The sequence below is a fragment of the Arachis duranensis genome, chromosome 6 (assembly GCF_000817695.3).
Source record: "Arachis duranensis cultivar V14167 chromosome 6, aradu.V14167.gnm2.J7QH, whole genome shotgun sequence".
Classification (NCBI taxonomy): Eukaryota; Viridiplantae; Streptophyta; class Magnoliopsida; order Fabales; family Fabaceae; genus Arachis; species Arachis duranensis.
The window spans coordinates 18,137,268-18,156,448 of NC_029777.3; the positions used below are offsets into that span (position 1 = coordinate 18,137,268).

A 19,181-nucleotide genomic window follows, 5' to 3' on the forward strand; every position below is an offset into this window, starting at 1 on the left:
GCCCAAGAATTTGGATGGAGCTGCGTAGGGGCAAGGTTACAAGACCATAACACCTCGGACTCCAGGTCGGTAAAAGGAAGTCGGACACTCAGCTTAGAGAAAAAACAATCATAAGCGTAAAAGAAGAGCTTCTCGGAACTATCTAGGGGCGGGAAACACACTCTCTCCTCGGAATCCGGGGCTACTAGTTCATAATCCCTCTCAGACTCTCTATCTTCACATATGCTACATTGCCTACGAAACCTAGCTAAATACTCAGAATCTACCACAGAAGGGACTCTTAGAGGAACAGGATCTACCCAACCAAGACCACTTGGAATCTTGGTCGACATCGCCTGAAGAACCTTTCGAGACATAAAATTCTTGCCTACAAAGAAGAATACAACAGCAAGCAAAAATCACATAAAGCAGACAGCGAAAACCCGTTCAGCAAAGCAAGAAACAAAGATCTTTCAGAAGAAAATGCAGCAACCCGGAACAAAAATACCAGAGAACAAAAAAGAGCCCCCCCCATATACGAACAACAAGTAATGGCGGCGCCTCTTTTCGGGGCAACCCAGGCATAAAGAAAAAGAAACAAACAAGAGCAACACAAATAAACAGAAGCATATGTGCACAAGAAAAGAGAAACATGGGAAACAAACCTGGAAAGAAGAGACGAAGACGGCGAGCTCCGAAAGCAAGGAGTACGGAACGGCGGCGCAGAGGAAACCCCGGAAAGGCACGCGGAAAGATTCGGGGAAGAAGAACAAAGAGAAAGAAGAAGCAGGTGCTCGAAAAAAGAGATGGCGAAACTCAGAAAAACAGGAAGAGAACAGAATAAACGAAGAAAAAGGAAGGGAGCAAATAAATAATGCCTTCACAGAGCCCGAACGGAAATCGAGGAGAAACGGTAAAATGCAATAAATGCTGAAACGGCCATTTTTGAATTTTGAGAAACTACTATGCCCGAGCTCGACCTCTCAAAAAGGACGAACTCGGGCAGGGGCACTGTTCATACCCTGACCGAGCTCCCCAACTCGGCAAGATCGCAGAAAGTCCGACCTCGCCCTAAGGCCCACGTCTAAAGGTCGGACCTCGGACCATGAAAGGAAGGCCCATCAAAAGGAACGCAGCCGAAAACCAAAAGGTCGAAAAGGCCTAGAAAAGGCGGTTCCACAAAGATAGAGATAAGACTCCCAAAGATAAGATAAGATAAGAATATCTTATCCAGGGAAGATCACAGGCCAACTATTATAAATACACTGGAGCACCCAGGTATAACTCATACTCTGATTCTACTCAATATCTGCTTGGACCCATGCTAACTTAAGCATCGGAGTGTCATTGCAGGTACAACCACCAACCACTCTGCATATCAAGCTCGGGTCATCAATCCCCCCACCTCGGGCCTCTCCAAGACGACCGAGCTACACGTTTCAGGTAACCCTCGGAACATCATCAAAGTAATTTTAATTAGAAATTAATAGCTGATAATAATAAGGGAGTTCTCATACAGAAATCAAATCAAAAGTCCACACTTGGGCGGCTCCACCTCTATGGGTAACCCTTTCCTCTGGTGTGTCCGTACGGAATAACAGATCTAACGGAATAACAGATCTAACGTGTGGCCTTCACGTTAGGCTAGCAACGCCCTTGCTAGCTGAGATCTGAACTAGATGCATCTAGGTTAACATCATAACCGCCGTTAACTACGTTTTTCTAATACGAGCCTCCCAAACCAATTCAAAATATATAATATTGAATATAATCAATTCTTCAGTTTTTCAAACATAGCAGATATCAAATCAAATTAAATCAAATAATACTTTCTCATCTAATCCTTTCCAATTATATTTTCTCAATTCTAAAGCATTTTAAATATATTTCACAATTCAAAATAAGTGAGAACCAACAAAATTTCAATGCTTAAAAAATACATATTCGAGTAAAATCAAATACTTTAAAATAATGTAAGACTTCTTCAAACATACATATAGTTTCACAAAAATATATAGTCTCATGTGCATATTAAAACGAGTTTAATAAGGATAAATATTTAGTTCTAATAAATCAATTAGTAAAACCAATTTAAAATCTCTTGATAATAATCTTTGTAAGTATAACTAGGTTCAAAGCACCGTATATCAAAATAATTATAGACATAAAGTCAAACAATTATAAATGTAAAGCCTACTCATAATGTGGTCCCAAAGGACCGAAGATACCAAACTCGGAGTGCCAAATTCAAGATGATGGAGATTGAAGTAGAATAAAACAAATGAGCGCTGAATTTGGACCGGAGTAGTGACAAGATGGAGCTGGAATCTAAAACAGGCAAAACTAAAATCGAATTAAAACAAGGACAAGACAAATTAAATGGTGGAATAATAGGACAGGAAATCTAGAGCAGAATCAAGAAAAAAGGCTGGACCAGGATAATGACAGGAACAGTTCAGCTCCTGCAGCACCAACAACTCCGGCGGCAAGGACAATGGCTTGGTTCAGGTACGTCTGAACGGTGACAGGAACAACACAGCAGCAGACGGTCCCTTCTTCTTGGTGTTTCTCTCTCTCCGGGAGCTCCTCTCTCTTCAAAGCTCCAAATATGCAATTATAAACGACGGTGAGGCTGGCTTCGATGACGGCGGCAAGGCATTTCTTGGCGGCAGAGGTGCGGCGGCCATGGCAACAGCAGCAATGGTGTTCCAACGGCGGCAGCAGCAACGGAGTTCCAACGGCGGCAGAACCTCCCTGCGACCCCTTCTCTCTCCACACGTGCTGTTTCTCTCCAAGCGATGGCGACGGATCTGGCGACGCGAAACGGAGGCACGAACGATGGCGATGGTGGCTGGGCTTGATGGCGATGACCCTTCCCGCGGCGGCCCTGCGTCTTCCCTCTGTTTGTGAACCCCATGGACAGCGACGATGAAGACCTCGACGGTGACGACGGCGACACGGGCTCTATGGGATGGTGACGCCTCTTTCTCCTCGCGCGACTCTCTCTCTCTCCTCGGTTCTGGCCTTCCCCGTGACAACACGACATCAGCAACGGTGGTAGTGACGCCAACCGATGCCACCTCCCTTCCTTCTTCTTCTCTTTCCTCTCCGGTTCTCCCCCTCCTCTCTTTTTCCTTTCTGTTCTTTTGTTCTACTGTTGGGTAAGGGTAAGGGCGGCTAGGGTTTTGGTGAGTCTGTGTGAGGGGTGTGTTGTGTCAAAATTAGGGTGTGTGTGAAGGGTAATTTAGAAATTTTACAGTCAATTTCTCTTGCAAGGAGTTCACTAGGTCTAGAGCATCCTGTAGCTTGTTCTCTTTCTCCAGATTATCCTGCATCAATTGACTCATAGATGCCATATCAAAGGAGTCACGAGCATACTTAAGTTCCTGAGTTGGGCCAATACACATCAGTCGAGCTCCCATCACCTGAAAAAAGACTAAACTTGAGAACACGAAAACAAAAATAAATACCACAGTCACTACGAATATAACAGAATATACCTGCAGATACTGCGAGATACCAACATCACCAATGTCATGTAAAAGCTTCACATCAGAGGAACTTTGACCATATTCATCAGCAACAATAGAAAAAGGGAAGTGTTCACTTCATAAGGAGGTCAGATCCTTATCACCCTTGTACCCATGAAGACTCCTCTGGTTGTCAATAAATCTCTTTACTTGTTCTAAATTAACTTCCTTCCCGCCGAACATATCCTCGGACACCCCAACCCCTTTTTCTTTTTTACCCTATCCCCTTTTTCTTTTATAACTCACTTTCTTAGCCGGTGATGGCTGATCTACTTCCGCACCTCTCTCGGCCACGAAATGACTACTCGACCTTTGCTTCTCAATATTTTTGGTACGGAAAAAGCTTGCAATCCACTTGAAGTCACTTTCGGAGCTTTTTCAACTGCAATACATTAAATACAAATCAAATACGAAACCAACAACAAATAATACATTCGAATCCCTATTTGGCAATTATCTATATACTCAGATAAAGCATCTCTATCAGACTCCAATTCAAGAAGGTCAACAACAGACAACAAACCACACGAAGAAACATTATTTACTAAAAATTCAACTACCATTTCGTTTTCATACTCCATCTTCTCCATCTCCAATATCTGCCTCATAGTTGTTAGAACCAAACCGGTGATCGAACCGATCAAGCTACTGGGTTGCTGGGTTATTGGTTCAACCGATGGGTCACTAGTTGAACCGTTTAACCCGATTCTTTATTAAAATAACTATTATTTTTAATATTTAATAATTTATTAATTAGTTTATATATTTTATACTATTATATACTACAAGTATTTATTAAAAAATAATACTAATAGATATTATATAATTATGAAAAGAAAAAATTAGTGAATTTATAATTATTATTAAATAAAAATATAATTAATTTAAAAATAAATGAGTTTATAACTAAAATTAAAATAAATTAAATAGAAGCAAATATATTTGATAAAAGCTATCTATATATATAATAATTTGTAAACACAATTATTAGAATTGTGATAGCCTAGTGGTTGTGACATGCTCCTTTTTTATTGAGGACACAGGTTCGAATCCCACATAACTCATTTTGCAAAATTTTAATTACTAGCGGTTCGATTGGACCGATTTATCGAGTTTGACCAATTTTCACCGGTTCACTATGGATTTGACCAATTCATACCGGTTCTCATCCTTATGCGGTGTAATTAGCAGACCGGACCGGTTCAGGATTCGGTTCACTAGTTTTTTGGTCGAACCGGCAGTCCCGTTCGGTTTTTACAACACTGATCTGTCTAGGCTTCGGAACCTAGTATAAAGAAAACCTCTCCAAAAGCATTCATCCATATACCACGGAAACACATTATCATCAACCCCAATTTTCAAAAACATCGACTTGAACCCTTTATACGAAGATTTGTACAAGCTGAAAATAGCTCAGCCAGGAACATTAGTCAAGTTCAACCAACAACCCCACTTAACACCTTTACACTGAAATAAAGCAAAAAATACCTCCAAGAAACATTAGTCAAGTTCAACCAACAACACCACTTAACACCTTTACACTGAAATAAAGCAAAAAATACCTCCAATGATGGTACAACCCCAAGACAACCCATCAATACCTCAAACCCCCTCACAAACGCCCAGGAATAACTGCGAGGGGGCACATTTCAATTGCATCAGCACCCCACACTCAAATTCAGAGAATGAAAACTTGATTCTAAGCTCAACAAATACACAACTGTACATAAAGAAAAATTCAAAACCTCACCCCGGGTGATACACACGGTCAGCAACATTGCACGGCAAAAAAATTATTTTTATATCTGAACCATCCCTAACCCAAGACGACACTGGACCTAGCTGAGAAATACTATTCTCATCATGAAAAACCAAAACCCACTTCGTCATAGACTCAGCAACCCAAGCAAAGGGATCACGGGGATCCTAAACAAAAGCTTCCTCAACAATCCTATCTTTATCCTCAACAACAGCCTTTCTCCCTCGACCCTTGGCATTCTTTTTTGAAACAGTTTTCTCCTTTTCCATCACGAAAGAAAAAGAAAAAAACTCAGAAAAATGAAATACAAAGCAAAAGAACACTAAAAATTTTACCCACTAGCCTACTAAAAATTCAAACAATGAAGATCCAAGTCAAAGCAAAACTGTCCAACTCCGCACAGTGCACCATACTGACGGTTTAGAAACCGCTCCAGTTCCCCAAGCGCATTAACTCAACGTGACCCTTTATTTATTTTCTCTCACCAACGAAGCAAAACTTATATTTACAAAAATTCACACTTTACAATAAAAATTCAATTTACTGCCAAACCATCAAAGTACTCCCATTTTTGAATAATCTCTAAAACGAGGTTAAGCTTAGGGGCTCTTACCAGCTCCAATTCTGAGCTATACTTCGTCAAAGCTCAACCTGTTTATGGTTTGGTATCCCAAATAGGTCAACCTTGGGGGCTATGATTCGTTACCCAAAGTATGACCCACACCAACAACCTCAGAATTGGAGCGCTAAGGATAACTCCTCCGAAAATCTCTCCAATCAAACCACCACAACCCCAACAACCGGAATAATAGCAAATAGACTTCATCAAACCAAAGAACAAGATACGAATAATCACCTAAAGGTAACTCCATATATACTAGTGACCAACTTAGTCACAGGTATGCAATTCACTCCATTTTCATTTTGAATATTCTCACACTCTTACTTACTTGAGCGTGGAGTCCATTTGCAGGTGCCCAATGCCACCGCCTTCACAAGAAGACGATGTTCCTCACTTTCATTTCTAGAAAAGCAAGTTCAAATGATAGTTAAACGCGTTATATCTCGCAATATTTATATTCACACAGGAACAAGAGAGATATCCAGATGCCGAATATATGTAACCAAACCTTGTCATATGAATTAGCAAGAGAGTTGATTCCTTCATGTATGTGATATCTTTTATATTTGGAATTTAGGTTATGTCTAAATGAAATTAGTTAATGTTAATTAGAATAAAAAATATAAATGAATTGTGTGTTTTTTTTTCCTTCTAAATTTTGTTGGGTAAATATTATGTAGAGAAGAAACTAGAAGACATTAGAAGTTGTGGCCCAACTGTACTTATCACCTCTTTGCATGGGGGCAAACTGGCAAAGAAAGTGCAGGTGAATGTAAAGAGGTTGGGTCAGTTGAGGAATGAGGACACATTGGAGTAAAAATGTGTAAGGATGTTGTCATCGTCTCTTTATTTTCCCGCCGCGAATGGAAGGAATCAATTATTTATTTAAGGTGCAGCTGCTCCATCAACTCGTTCCTCAAACCACGATATCCAACGATATGGGATCGCTCCCGCTCCCACTCAACCAATATTCATATCCCAATGCTCGCAGGGACAACTCAGTTGTTGACGATTTTCACGGCATTACCATTCCTGATCCTTACAGATGGTACTCCGCACTCCATCTCTATGTATGTATGTGTGTATGTAGGGGATGTTGATCATTTCATTTCTTCTTCTTCTTCTTCTTCTACAGGCTTGAGAATCCTGATGCCCAAGAAGTGAAGGACTTCGTGCACAGCCAGCTTCAGCTAACGGATTCTGTACTGGAGAGCTGCGCTGCACGTCCCAACCTCCGCCACAAACTCACCAACCTCTTCGACCATCCTCGCTACACTGTACCTTTCAGGCGATCGCACAACACCTATTTCTACTTCCACAACTCTGGCCTTCAGCCACACAATGTTCTCTACATGCAGAATGGCTTCCACGCCGGGGCTCAACCGCACCTTCTGCTTGACCCCAATGCACTCAGCCCAGATGGATCCGTCTCCCTCACTGCTGTATCCGTAAGCCAACATGCTGACTTCTTGGCTTATGGCCTTAGTTCTAGCGGCACCGATTGGGTCACTATCAACATAATGCGTATCCAAGACAAGCATCTCCTCCCACATACTTTATCCTGGGTGCGTCTCCATCTCTATCCAAATTCAATAATCTACTACTTTTCATTTAGCCTCCTTCAATATATTCACTTCAACAGGTGAAATTTTCTTCTATTAGTTGGACGCATGACACCAAAGGTTTCTTCTATAGCCGCTATCCAGCTCCCAAGTAAGTCACCCATCTCCATCTTTCCAGATTTTACCTTCATTCGTGATGAATTTGTTGCCAACTCTGTCTACATAACATTCTAGGGAGGGACAACTGGTAGATGCTGGCACTGAGACAAACACTAACCTTTACCATGAACTCTATTATCATTTTCTGGGTACTGATCAGTCACAAGATATTTTGTGCTGGAGAGATCCCCAGAACCCTGAATATCGGTTTAGAGCAAGTGTTAGTGATGATGGCAGGTATATTATCATGTATATTGAACAAGGTTGCGACCCAGTGAATAAACTTTACTACTGTGACATGTCCGAACTTACGAATGGGCTGCAGGGTTTTGGGAATAAACAGGAAGAAGAAGATCCTCATGCTCATGCTACTATGCTCCCATTTGTAAAGCTTGTTGACACGTTTGATGCACAGTTTCAATACGTTGCCAATGATGACACTGTATTCACATTCTTAACAAACAAAAATGCTCCCAAATATAAACTAGTCCGAGTGGATTTGAAAGAACCTATTAATTCTTGGTTCGATGTTATCCACGAGTCAGAGAGGGATGTTCTTGAATCAGCATGCGCTGTGAACGGCAACCAAGTAATCGTAAGCTACTTGAGTGATGTCAAGTACGTTGTGCAAGTAAGAGACTTGGAAACAGGTTGCTTGCAGCATCTTTTACCAATTGACATTGGCACCGTTAATGGAATCTCTGCACGCCGTCAAGACAGTATCTTTTTCTTTGGCTTCTCCAGCTTCCTGAGTCCTGGTATCGTATATCAGTGCGACCTGGGAACACAAGCTCCTGTTATCAAGATATTCCGCGAGATTGTAGTTCCTGGTTTTGATCGCTCTCAGTTTCATGCCAATCAGGTGTTTGTTGCTAGTAAAGATGGTACCAAGATTCCAATGTTCATTGTTGCAAGAAAGGACATTAGTTTGGATGGTTCACACCCCTGTTTGCTATACGGGTATGGTGGTTTTAACGCGAGTGTCACACCGTGTTTCAGTGTGAGCCGCATTGTGCTTGCAAGACACTTGGGTTGTGTTTTGTCCATAGCGAACATTCGAGGTGGTGGGGAGTATGGGGAGGAATGGCACAAAGCAGGATCCCTTGCAAAGAAGCAGAATTGTTTCGATGACTTCATCTCTGCAGCCGAATACCTTGTATCCGTAGGGTATACCCAGCCCGCAAAGTTGTGTATTGAAGGCGGAAGCAACGGCGGACTTCTTGTTGCTGCTTGCATAAATCAGGTTTGGTTCCATTCATCATTTCTCTAATTGGCTAATTGCTTAGTGTTGTGCTGAGTTTTCGTTAAATATTTTGGCATTTTGTTGGTACATGCAGAGACCTGATCTTTTTGGTTGTGCACTGGCTCATGTTGGTGTTATGGACATGCTACGATTCCACAAGTTCACCATAGGTTTGTTTCGTGTCTTGGTTTTGTACATATGTATCACAATCACATTCATTTCGGATCGTGGTTATTATTCAGGTCATGCTTGGACTTCAGAGTTTGGTTGTTCAGAAAAGGAGGAGGAGTTTCATTGGCTAATCAAGTAAGAGACCCAATTTGTAGCAATTGTTGGCTAGTGTCTAGTGCCTACTGCCTAGTATTAACTAAAGTTGTATAATATAGATACTCACCGTTGCACAATGTACGAAGACCCTGGGAAGAGTTTGGTGGTGGGTCAATCCAGTACCCATCAACGATGTTATTGACGGCTGATCATGATGATCGCGTTGTGCCACTCCACTCATTGAAGTTATTGGCGGTTAGTCTGCTTGCTAGCTTTGCATATATATTGGGGTATTATTGCACTGAATCTTGTTTATTATGTGTAGACGATGCAGTATGTTCTGAGTACTAGTATGAAGCAAAGTCCTCAAACAAACCCTATAATTGCTCGCATCGAATGTAAGGCCGGACATGGAGCTGGGCGTTCCATGCAGAAAATAGTAAGAAGATTTCCATTTCTTCTTTCCGTTTTTCCATTGTCTAAGTTTATATAATTGTTGTATTTGTTGTTGGCGTTCAGATTGAGGAGGCTGCTGACAGGTACGGATTTATGGCTAAAGTGTTAGAAGCCCACTGGATTGAATAGGACAGCAGCGAGCGAGCCTACTTAGGCTATTTCATCTTCATGTATATCCCAATACTCGGGGTTTCACATCTTGTTGTATCTTAAATATATGTATGCAGTGTTATGCTTTCTAAATAACATGTATGTCAATAATTTTAAGAGATACATCTTGTAATCTGAATCATTTAAAAAGAAATCTTTGTTATTATTATGAATGTATGTTCTCTGTTTAGCCATTTGAAACAAGAAATAGATATTTGATTCAATAAAAGTTGTGAATTCCTAGGGGTAAAATGTAGTGAGCATTGGAGAGAACATATAATGGATTGGTGGAAAAGAATGAGACCTCGAGGTGGGGTCAAGTGATATATAGGGTGGAATTAGAGGGGTCGGGTGTGTCGGCCAGAGGCCTTTCCACAGAGAAGAGCATTCTTGGGAATAGGGTATTCATCTCTGAGGGAAGTGGATGTTGTGTACACTCTCATATAGAATTGTTGGCCCAGGTATTGCCTTGCCCAGAATTCAGATCTCAAGTTCCACATTCCCACGTTGTCCAACGCCACATATATTGCTGTCCATGACTTTGGATATACCTGCGTCGTGCATCGCGAAACTGCGTCTCGAAGATTGTACTCGTTCCTGCTACCAGCTGTCCATGTTCCTCCATCCATACTATATGAACAGAAACTAAGTTAATTAATAAACCACTCTTGATTCTTAATTAAGCTTAAATTGATAAATGCTAATGTGCTTACCCAACAACAAAGAAAGAGTAGCCATCAAGATGATAGGTCTGGATGATGTCCTCGTCGTTCTGGAAGACAATCTCCACAAAAGTTCTGTAGTCAGTCTGCATGACAGACGTGTCAAGGTAGATGGCAGAGCCGCTGGGCCTGTCGGATATGCTCCCCACGCGGAAGACGCCGGGGATCTTGAAGAAGTCGGCCACCTTGAGAGGAGTGTCGGGTGCAACGTAAGACACGCTGTTAATGGCGTATCTCTGCTTCCCATTCACCTGCCCGGCTGAGCTCGACACCACGATTGTTCTCGTCAGGTTTATGAGACCGTAGTGGTACGACCCTTGCGGGTTGGGCCTTGGTCCACTTGCTGTCAGGTTCGTCCTGATGGACCGGGCCTGGTTCAACGACCAGTCAATCTGGGTGGTGGGTCCCCCAGGTGGCGGGCCCTGCACTGGCCCTGCTGAGTTGCTGTAGCGAAGAATTCCGGTGGTGGTGAGGACTGTGGTGGTGAAGCGAGTGGAAACCACGATGTAGTAGTCCCGGGGAGGTTGATCGGCGGTGACTAGGACGGAGTAGGATTGACCAACGTGGACATCGAGAGAGGAGTATGTGGTCTGAAGGGTGTGGGTTCCTTCCACTTCCACCAGGGTCATCTTGTGGTTCTGTATGCGGAAATTCAGGGAATTCTCCAGCCCCACATTTGATATTCTCAGCCTGTAACTCTTTCCTTGTTCCACGTTGAATGACGCCCCGTTCTCCCCGCGACCATTGATCAGGATTCCATCGGGGAGTGCTAGCTTTCTTCCGCTATCAAGTTGCCTTTGCAAATCCTGTAACACCAAATCAGATATATCATTAGCAAATTCAGTACATGCATGCATCATTTACAACCTCTCTAATACTACCTAACTCCACTTAAATATTCAAATATAAACATCTAAAATGTTTTAATGATTCTGCGTGCTATTTTTTCTCTTTAATGATTCATACATCTTTTTGGGCCATGTGCATGTGGCCTGGATGGGACTAGGAAAAATAAATTGGGATTGGAGCGTTTGGCCTACCCAGACCCAGCTGTCCCGACCGAATTGAAATTGTAGCACGTAACGTAAGATGTCAAACTCAAATGTTAGATGCCCATCTTAATTACTAGAAAAGCTAGACAGAACACAAAGCAAGGCTGGAGAACTTTAGTAAACTAAATAGTGCTAGCTAGCTGGGAATACTAATACAAGAAATACTTATTCTGTAAATGATTGCAAAAGGAAAGAAGCTGAGTTTTGTTTTCGGATTATAAGACCAGTAAATTAAAGTTAAATAAAAGAAGAGATTACCGTGTGGTTGGCCTTGTACCAGTCTCCAATGAGAACAGTGTAATCGCCGGCCGGATCAGGGAAGGGGACCGGGATCCTTGGCCTGCTGAGGATCCTGATGCCTCCGAAGCCGCCCGCAGCTTTGTGAAATGCAAGAGAAGGGAAGTAGTAAAAGCTTCCAATCTGATCCTTCACTTGAAGTATGTAAGTGAAGTTCTTCCCCGGTGGGATGGGACATGTTGTTCCAAACACCCCATCCTCGTATGAGTTCCTTCTCTGTTGGACCCCGTTCCTGCATCATTTTAACCAAGTTACATGCTGCCATGCCATGACATGCATATATGCTTCTTCTTTTTTTAATACACATTTAACTGACAATTAATAATATTACAGATAGATATTTTATATTTGAAGTAAATATTTTTTTAACAAGTGTTGTACCTAATATTTTCCGTAATAAAATGAAAAGCTGAGAGATATCATCCTCTACAAGTAGTCAAAATCCGTGGCTCTACTAGTATACTATGATTGCGCATTGATTTACTCTTACCGTGGGATCGTAATCAGAAAAGTATGTAAAGCATCCAGCAAATGAAAGCTAAGATGATAATCCATCTAGCGGAGAACAGCCTAGATAGCATAAATAAAATGGGCCCCAATCATTGACTAGCCTCGCCTGCACCTTCTTTTTATCATATTTTAATTTCTATAAGCAATCCCATTCTATCGTTGTATACAAAGCTCAAATTAAAATTCAATTATGCACATGCAGTCAATGATTTTTTACGCTTGTTGATATGCCCCTTCAGACCTTATAATCCAACTTAAATCTAAACACTTGATAACTAATTAATAATAAACACACGAGATTGCTCATTATCATGGCCTCCTTGATGGGGTGATCCGATCCTTTATTTTGGGGGAAATTTTAAATGAGATTGAAACAATATAGTATAGAATTTTAATTTATTTATTTTATTAATGATTTTCTAATAAGAGCGGTGAGGCAGATCAGATCCATAATGATGCTGGAAAAATAGTCCGGATAGAAAATAATAATTATTTGGAGGAGCACATGGAATATGGACATTGAAATTTTTTGTTTACTAGCAGAATACAGCAAGTCATGTGACTTAACAAACATCCAAAAATGCACCAGTGTTGTGTGCTACCAATGGCAACACTCATCTGATCTTCACGGGAAGACAAGTATAATCAATTAAAATTATCATTATATTAATTAAATAAGATATATCGTAATAATGAGAGAGAGTGAGAGTGAAGATAGAGTTACCAGGAGAGGAGAAAGGGCTGGTCCAAGCTGTTGAAGACATTGATGATGAGGTTGTCGTTGGTAACTGAATGAATGTCTGGTCCTGGGAATTGGCCGTTTATGAGTATTCCCTGTAGATATCATAGATGAGATAAATAATGAAAGTGAGAGAGACAGAGATAGAGATAGAGACAGACAGATGATCTAATAAGGTAACATAATACAATAAGCGAACCTGTTGACGAACACCTAGCGGGTAAATGTCGCCGTAGGTAACATTCCAGTCGAAGAACCTGTAGGGATCTTCACCAAGACTCACGCTCACAGAAGCCAACACACACAACACCACGGCGGAAGCAACCCCTCTCTTCACCGCCATTTTAATTTGCTGCTCTCTCTGTCTCTATCTCTATTATACTCACTTGTCAGTACGGAGTCACTGCTCTATTCTGTCTGTCTTTCTAATAATAATGCTAGAGAGAGAGAGAGAGAGAGAGAGAGAGAGAAGTATGAAATGGTGAGGGGTGGACACACACATACATGATACATATATGTGCGGTACAGATGAGGAGGAGTAGGAAGGAGTGAATATAGCCGTGACTGAATGGTAAATCAAATAAGAGAGGGAAAGCTCTCAACTCAATTCGTCTTTTTCTCTCTTTCAAATGAACATAAAATGCTTACTAAGTAAATAAACTTGTATTACATGTCTAATAAAAACAGAAAAAATAAAAACTAAATATTAATAAAACAACTCCTATTTATATACATTTTAAATTTTCATATCACGGTCAGTTCTAATTTTTACAAAAAAGTCTATCATTTATATAAATAATTAATAATATATAAATTTCTAATACAGATTTATTGAAATAATTTTTATATAAAAATTATTTGATGGTATTAAATTTTTGAGGATATTAATATATCCTTTTCTATTAGTTTTTCTTTTTCAAGATTAATAGATAGGACGTAAATGAATGATTAATGCTATATAAACTCTACCTTAGACACTTAAATTTGATATTAAATAAAGTTGCTTATATTTTATTTCAGTTCCTAAACATTTTTGGTGAATTTTTCATTTTATATTCTTTAAAAAATAAAAAAGAAACGTATACTGTGAAATGAGCTGCAAATGAAATTGGGAAATGGGAAATAGGTGTCGGTGGTGGGGTCCAAATATGAGCTGCTATTGAGAATTTAGAATTAGAAATAAAAGTGTGTGTGATTGCCTGCCACATGGGTTCATCTTTGTGTGTTCTCAGCTTCTCATAATTTGGAAGTGGAGAGGGGGTGCTCGATCTTTGTTTTGACGCCAAAGGGAATATAATATGCATATGCCGCCATATGCATGGTCTCACTCTCACTCTCACATGTGAATGTGACGAATTTAAGTGCCCATGTCCCTCTTCAGTTCTTCATCTCCATGAAATCCATGACCATACCTTTTAGAATTTAGACTAGATTAATGCATGTGTCTTACCCTCTTAGAAGAATAGAAGGAGTAATTTAACGGTCACAAATTATTTGTAGTTGCTGTTTTTATATATAATTAATAATTAAAAAATATTAAATAATAATTTATTAAATATATTAAATTATTTAATAATATTTAATTATTAATTTTACATAAAAATATATGTATTTAAATATCTATTATAGATAATATTCAATCATTAAATTCAAAGAAAAATATTTCCTATATATACATTCTATAGTATTTTGCATTTTTGTCGATTTATTATACATTGATCATTTTTTATCTAATAAGAGTAAATTTTATCATGATCTCTGAGATTTACAAAATTATCCGATTTGATTCTTTAAATTCTAATTTTTCTTGTAGTAATTTTCAGATACAACTTTAGACATCATAATGATCTTTGTACTCATTTTTGGTGATGAGTAGTCAATTTTCAAAATACTAATGCGACCATCTGTTGTTATGTTCGCTTTCCAACGGCTTGATAATATGATTTAATTCTAATTTATACCCAATTCGGACTCTCTCAATATATATATAACCTTAATTCCTAATTAGCGCTTATTATTGTGCATTTTATTTTCTTCGTTTTCGATGATTAATATTGATGTTCAGAAATTATGATATTTAATTGAGTGAATAAGATTTTTGTTTTAATGATTAATCAAGTGGAAAAATTAGTTGATGGAGATGTTAATAGCACCATAGGAATGGCCAAAAACAGTAGAAAATCATGTTATTATGCTACCTATTTAAGTGATCATATTATCACATTTTTTCTGTAAACAACTTAACATGTTCTTTTAGGGTGCGTTTATTTTCGAGAACAGTATAGTATAGAATAAGATACTGAAAATAAGACAGGATAAGATATTGATGGACAGAAATACAAAATTTTGTGTTCTTGTATTCTATTTGGCGATAAACTAGAACAAATTATGAAAATTCAATTTATTTTTTTTTTCATTCAAAAAATTTGAGATGAAAAATATAATAATAAAAAATATAATTATAAAAAATTAACAAGAATAATAAAAGAAAAAATAAAAATAAGTTGTATCCCTTATTAGTGTCTCTGTATCCTTCCTGTCAGGATAAACACAAAATATACTAATTCAGTGTCTTTAGACACATTGTTTCTGTCCATTTCTTCTCTACTAAACACAATTTTATGTCTCTGTGTCCCTGTCTCAATGTCCTATATCTGTAAACAAACCCAGCCTTACATCTCTATAACCCTATGTGCCACTTGTTTCCATGCTTATTTTTGTATGCTTGGAATTAAAATTCAGATAATCTTCTTATAAATTATTAAAAATTAATATTTTGTCTCATCTAAATGTAAACTAATTAAACAGAGCATCTTCATAAAATTCTAATTTAATCAAATTTTAGAATTATACTGACAACAAAAAAGCAATCAACATCAATCACACTCACCATAAATATAATGAAGAACTATCATGCATCGTAAAAAAAGAATAAAAAAATTACATTCATTAACAACGACAATAACAGAATTTTTTATTTATGATGGAGGAATAGACGAACGATAAAATGAGACCTGATTCAGATGTCTTTCGAACGCAAAAATTTTAACTCCACCAATGGAACCTTATGACAATGCCATTAATGAAGAGAGGAAGAGGAAGAAGAAAAAAGGTAAAAGTGAAGAAGAAGAGTGAAGTGAAGGTGTTTGCTCAATCGTTTTATATGTTTAATTTAAGTTGAATGGTGTCGTTTTTGATAAAAATGAGTGCCAAATCAAAACAATAATGATTTGGCTCACTCCAGCATGACAAATTATAACATGTCAATGTTGCAACGAATAATCTATCATCAAAAACATAAAGAGCGATTATTATGATATCTAAAATTATATCTAAAGAACTATTATAAAAAAATTTAAATTTTAAGAACCAAATCCAATATTTACATAAATCTCAATGACTATTATAAAAATTTATTTCGTCCGAATAATTGGACCATTAATCGCTACCATTTTAAGTTCCCACTCATGATTGGTGCATTTTTACATGGTTCAACATCAACAACACATTCACATTGGGGGAGGGATAATCAAATTTAATTCGTGTAATAAGTTAGTTCTTATCACTTTTTCAGACACTATTGAATGCACTGTGCACATGTCTAGTTTGTCCGAGCCAAGTGGCACATATTATGAGCAATAACTCTATTTGCTAATGCTAAATCTGTCTTCTTGCGAGTTCGTAAATGGCAGTGTACTTTGGAATATAACCATAGGTCCACAGGGCAAGGTTCACGTGCCAATTCAAAACGTTATTCACGGTCTCTCACCTGCTTCCCCATTCCTTTGAACGCTGGGCAGATCTGTAATCTAACATTTAAAAGATTCGGACTACCAACAACTAAGAATTTACACCCAGCCGATTGGATGGAGTTCTATAGTTTTCATATATGTCACCAACGCTGAGAAAACAATGTTGTAAGCTTATTACTCCAATAACTTACGCGTTATCTCAACTCTCATCAATATATCTTTTTTTCTTTTTTTGGTATTAATACAGAATTAATAGTGACATTAGTCTCTAAAAGATCATCATTTTTTAAATTAGTTCTCAAATAATATTTTTAGTCATATTAGTTCTTAAACGATAAAATATAAGTCAAATTGGTTCTCTATTAGTTAGATAATGACGTATTACGTTAAGTGCCACGTGGCATGATGACGTGTTACTTTAAGTACCATGTGTCACCTGATAATTGATTGACGTGTCAGTGACACTTACACGTCACGTGTCACTTGACATGTAAAATTTTAAAATACAAATTACAAAATAATTTTATAATAATTCAATTATTTATTATTTTATTTAAAGAAAATTTTGCTTATTAAAGTCTAAAAATAATAAAGTTAGTACTATAAAATTTTTTTAAATTTATATTATGAAAAAAATAAAAAAATTATATAAGGATTAATTTGATTAAGTTTTAAAATTATAGAGATGAGAATGACTTATGTTTGAATTTGCAGGAACTATTTTTATTATAAATAATTTTTTTACATGTCAAGTGTGCTATGTTTCACTGACCTGACACGTCAACCAATCATCTGGTGACACGTAACATTTAACGTGACACGTCATCATCTAACTAACGGAATGATTAATTTGATTTACGTTTTATCTTTCAAAAACTAATATGACTAAAAAAATCATTTAAGAACTAATTTAAAAAAATAGATGATTTTTCATAAAAGAATTTGACTATTAATCCTATTAATAAAAATATATATAACAAATAATATACACAATATTAGAATTTTTCTTACCTAGACATGATAGAGCTTCTGATAGCACAGTTGAGACAGCGATGGATTCTCTGAAATAGAGCGAAAGAAGCTTTGAAAATTCAAGAGAAGATCACGGCGAGACGAGCTGTTATATATATAATTTTTTAAAAGAATAAATAAAAATATATATAAATTTTTGCACAGTAAACAAATATATATTTTAATTTTTTAATAAGTTTTATGTATACACTAATATTAAGTTTTGTTGGTCATTTCCGTCATTTAAATAACTTTTTCGATAATATTAGAAAAGTCAAGTGGCATCATATTGATCATGATAATTTTGTAAATTGTGTGACTTGAATTTAACAAATAATAACAAAAAATTATGAGATTAAAGTAAAATTCTCTCTCTAATCCTTCTTCGCATCTCTAATATTCGAAATTTGTAAATCTTAACATAATAAATGTCACAATCTCAATAAAGAAAGAACTTACTCTATATTTGTGCAAGTGGTTGTGGTGGCTCTTCTTCTTCGCTGAAGAATAGGAAGAAGAAAAAGTTCGACTACAACAACGACAAATATCTGCATAGACTGATGCAGTGGTACTTGAGTCCGCTACAGAGTGAAACACAAAAAGATTATTTTTTCGTTATTCATGATGGGAGGTATGTGATTTCTTATTCTGTTTATGATGATAAATACTATGCAATTTATCTGAAATGGTTGAAATTGTCTTCAAATTTATGAATGCAAAAGATTGAATTGAGGTGTGATTATTTCGTTTAGGTTGATAAAATTGTTGATGTTAAAAAAAATGGAAGATTTAAAAGTAGAGTTGTTTACTTGGTTTGTGCTTACAGGCCAAGTTAATACAAAGGATCGCCTGAGCAGATTGGGCATCATTGACCGAAGTGATAATGAATGTGTTATGTGTAACAAGGAAATTGAAACTGTACAACAATTGTTTGTTACAGGTGAATATGTTTGGCATGTGTGATGCGCATGGATTACTCATGTGGGTCGTATTTAGAGCATCCTAAGATCCATAAAAAAATACTTTGAGAGTTGGAGGACGATGCCTTTGAGAAAAGACGTGCGAAAAACATAGTTAGTGAGATTCTTTTCAGTTATATAGAGTATCTGGTTGTGTAGGAATGAGTTCATTTTTTATAACAAGACAACAGATATGGTGAATTGTGTTGATAAGTCATTTTATTGCTCTAAAGAATGGTGCAAAAGTTAGCTCATATTATTGATGGTTATACCGAAAATGACATAAAAGTTACTAAATTTTATGTTTATATATTTTGTACGCTTCACTAGGTGTCTTAAATTTGTTTCATCTTTTAAAAAAATGTAAAAAAAACAAATAAAAAAAGATGAAAAAGTTGTTGTAGACAATTAA

At 37.5% G+C, this 19,181-nt stretch overlaps 2 protein-coding genes across 3 annotated transcripts; one reads left to right on the plus strand and one right to left on the minus strand.

The window, feature by feature from the left end:
- The first annotated feature begins 6,767 nt into the window (after positions 1-6,767).
- On the plus strand, positions 6,768-9,900 carry LOC107493221 (uncharacterized). Of its 2 annotated transcripts, none has more exons than XM_052263177.1 (9): positions 6,768-6,938; positions 7,026-7,455; positions 7,533-7,603; positions 7,687-8,854; positions 8,949-9,024; positions 9,097-9,160; positions 9,241-9,376; positions 9,456-9,560; positions 9,641-9,900. In XM_052263177.1, exons 1-9 carry the CDS (start codon positions 6,829-6,831, stop codon positions 9,704-9,706), a joined length of 2,226 nt encoding a protein of 741 aa, XP_052119137.1. In that variant the 5' UTR covers positions 6,768-6,828; the 3' UTR covers positions 9,707-9,900. The 2 variants fall into 2 exon arrangements, with proteins under 2 accessions (XP_052119137.1, XP_015969794.3); XM_016114308.3 differs by having other exon boundaries at positions 6,769-6,938; positions 9,447-9,560.
- Positions 9,869-13,625, minus strand: LOC107493222 (L-ascorbate oxidase homolog). Its single transcript, XM_016114309.3, has 5 exons — positions 13,247-13,625; positions 13,033-13,142; positions 11,760-12,030; positions 10,441-11,255; positions 9,869-10,357 (listed from the first exon to the last, which is right to left on the minus strand). The coding sequence occupies exons 1-5, from the start codon at positions 13,388-13,390 to the stop codon at positions 10,066-10,068; spliced, it is 1,632 nt and encodes a 543-aa protein (XP_015969795.1). The 5' UTR covers positions 13,391-13,625; the 3' UTR covers positions 9,869-10,065.
- Between the last annotated feature and the right edge of the window lie 5,556 nt (positions 13,626-19,181).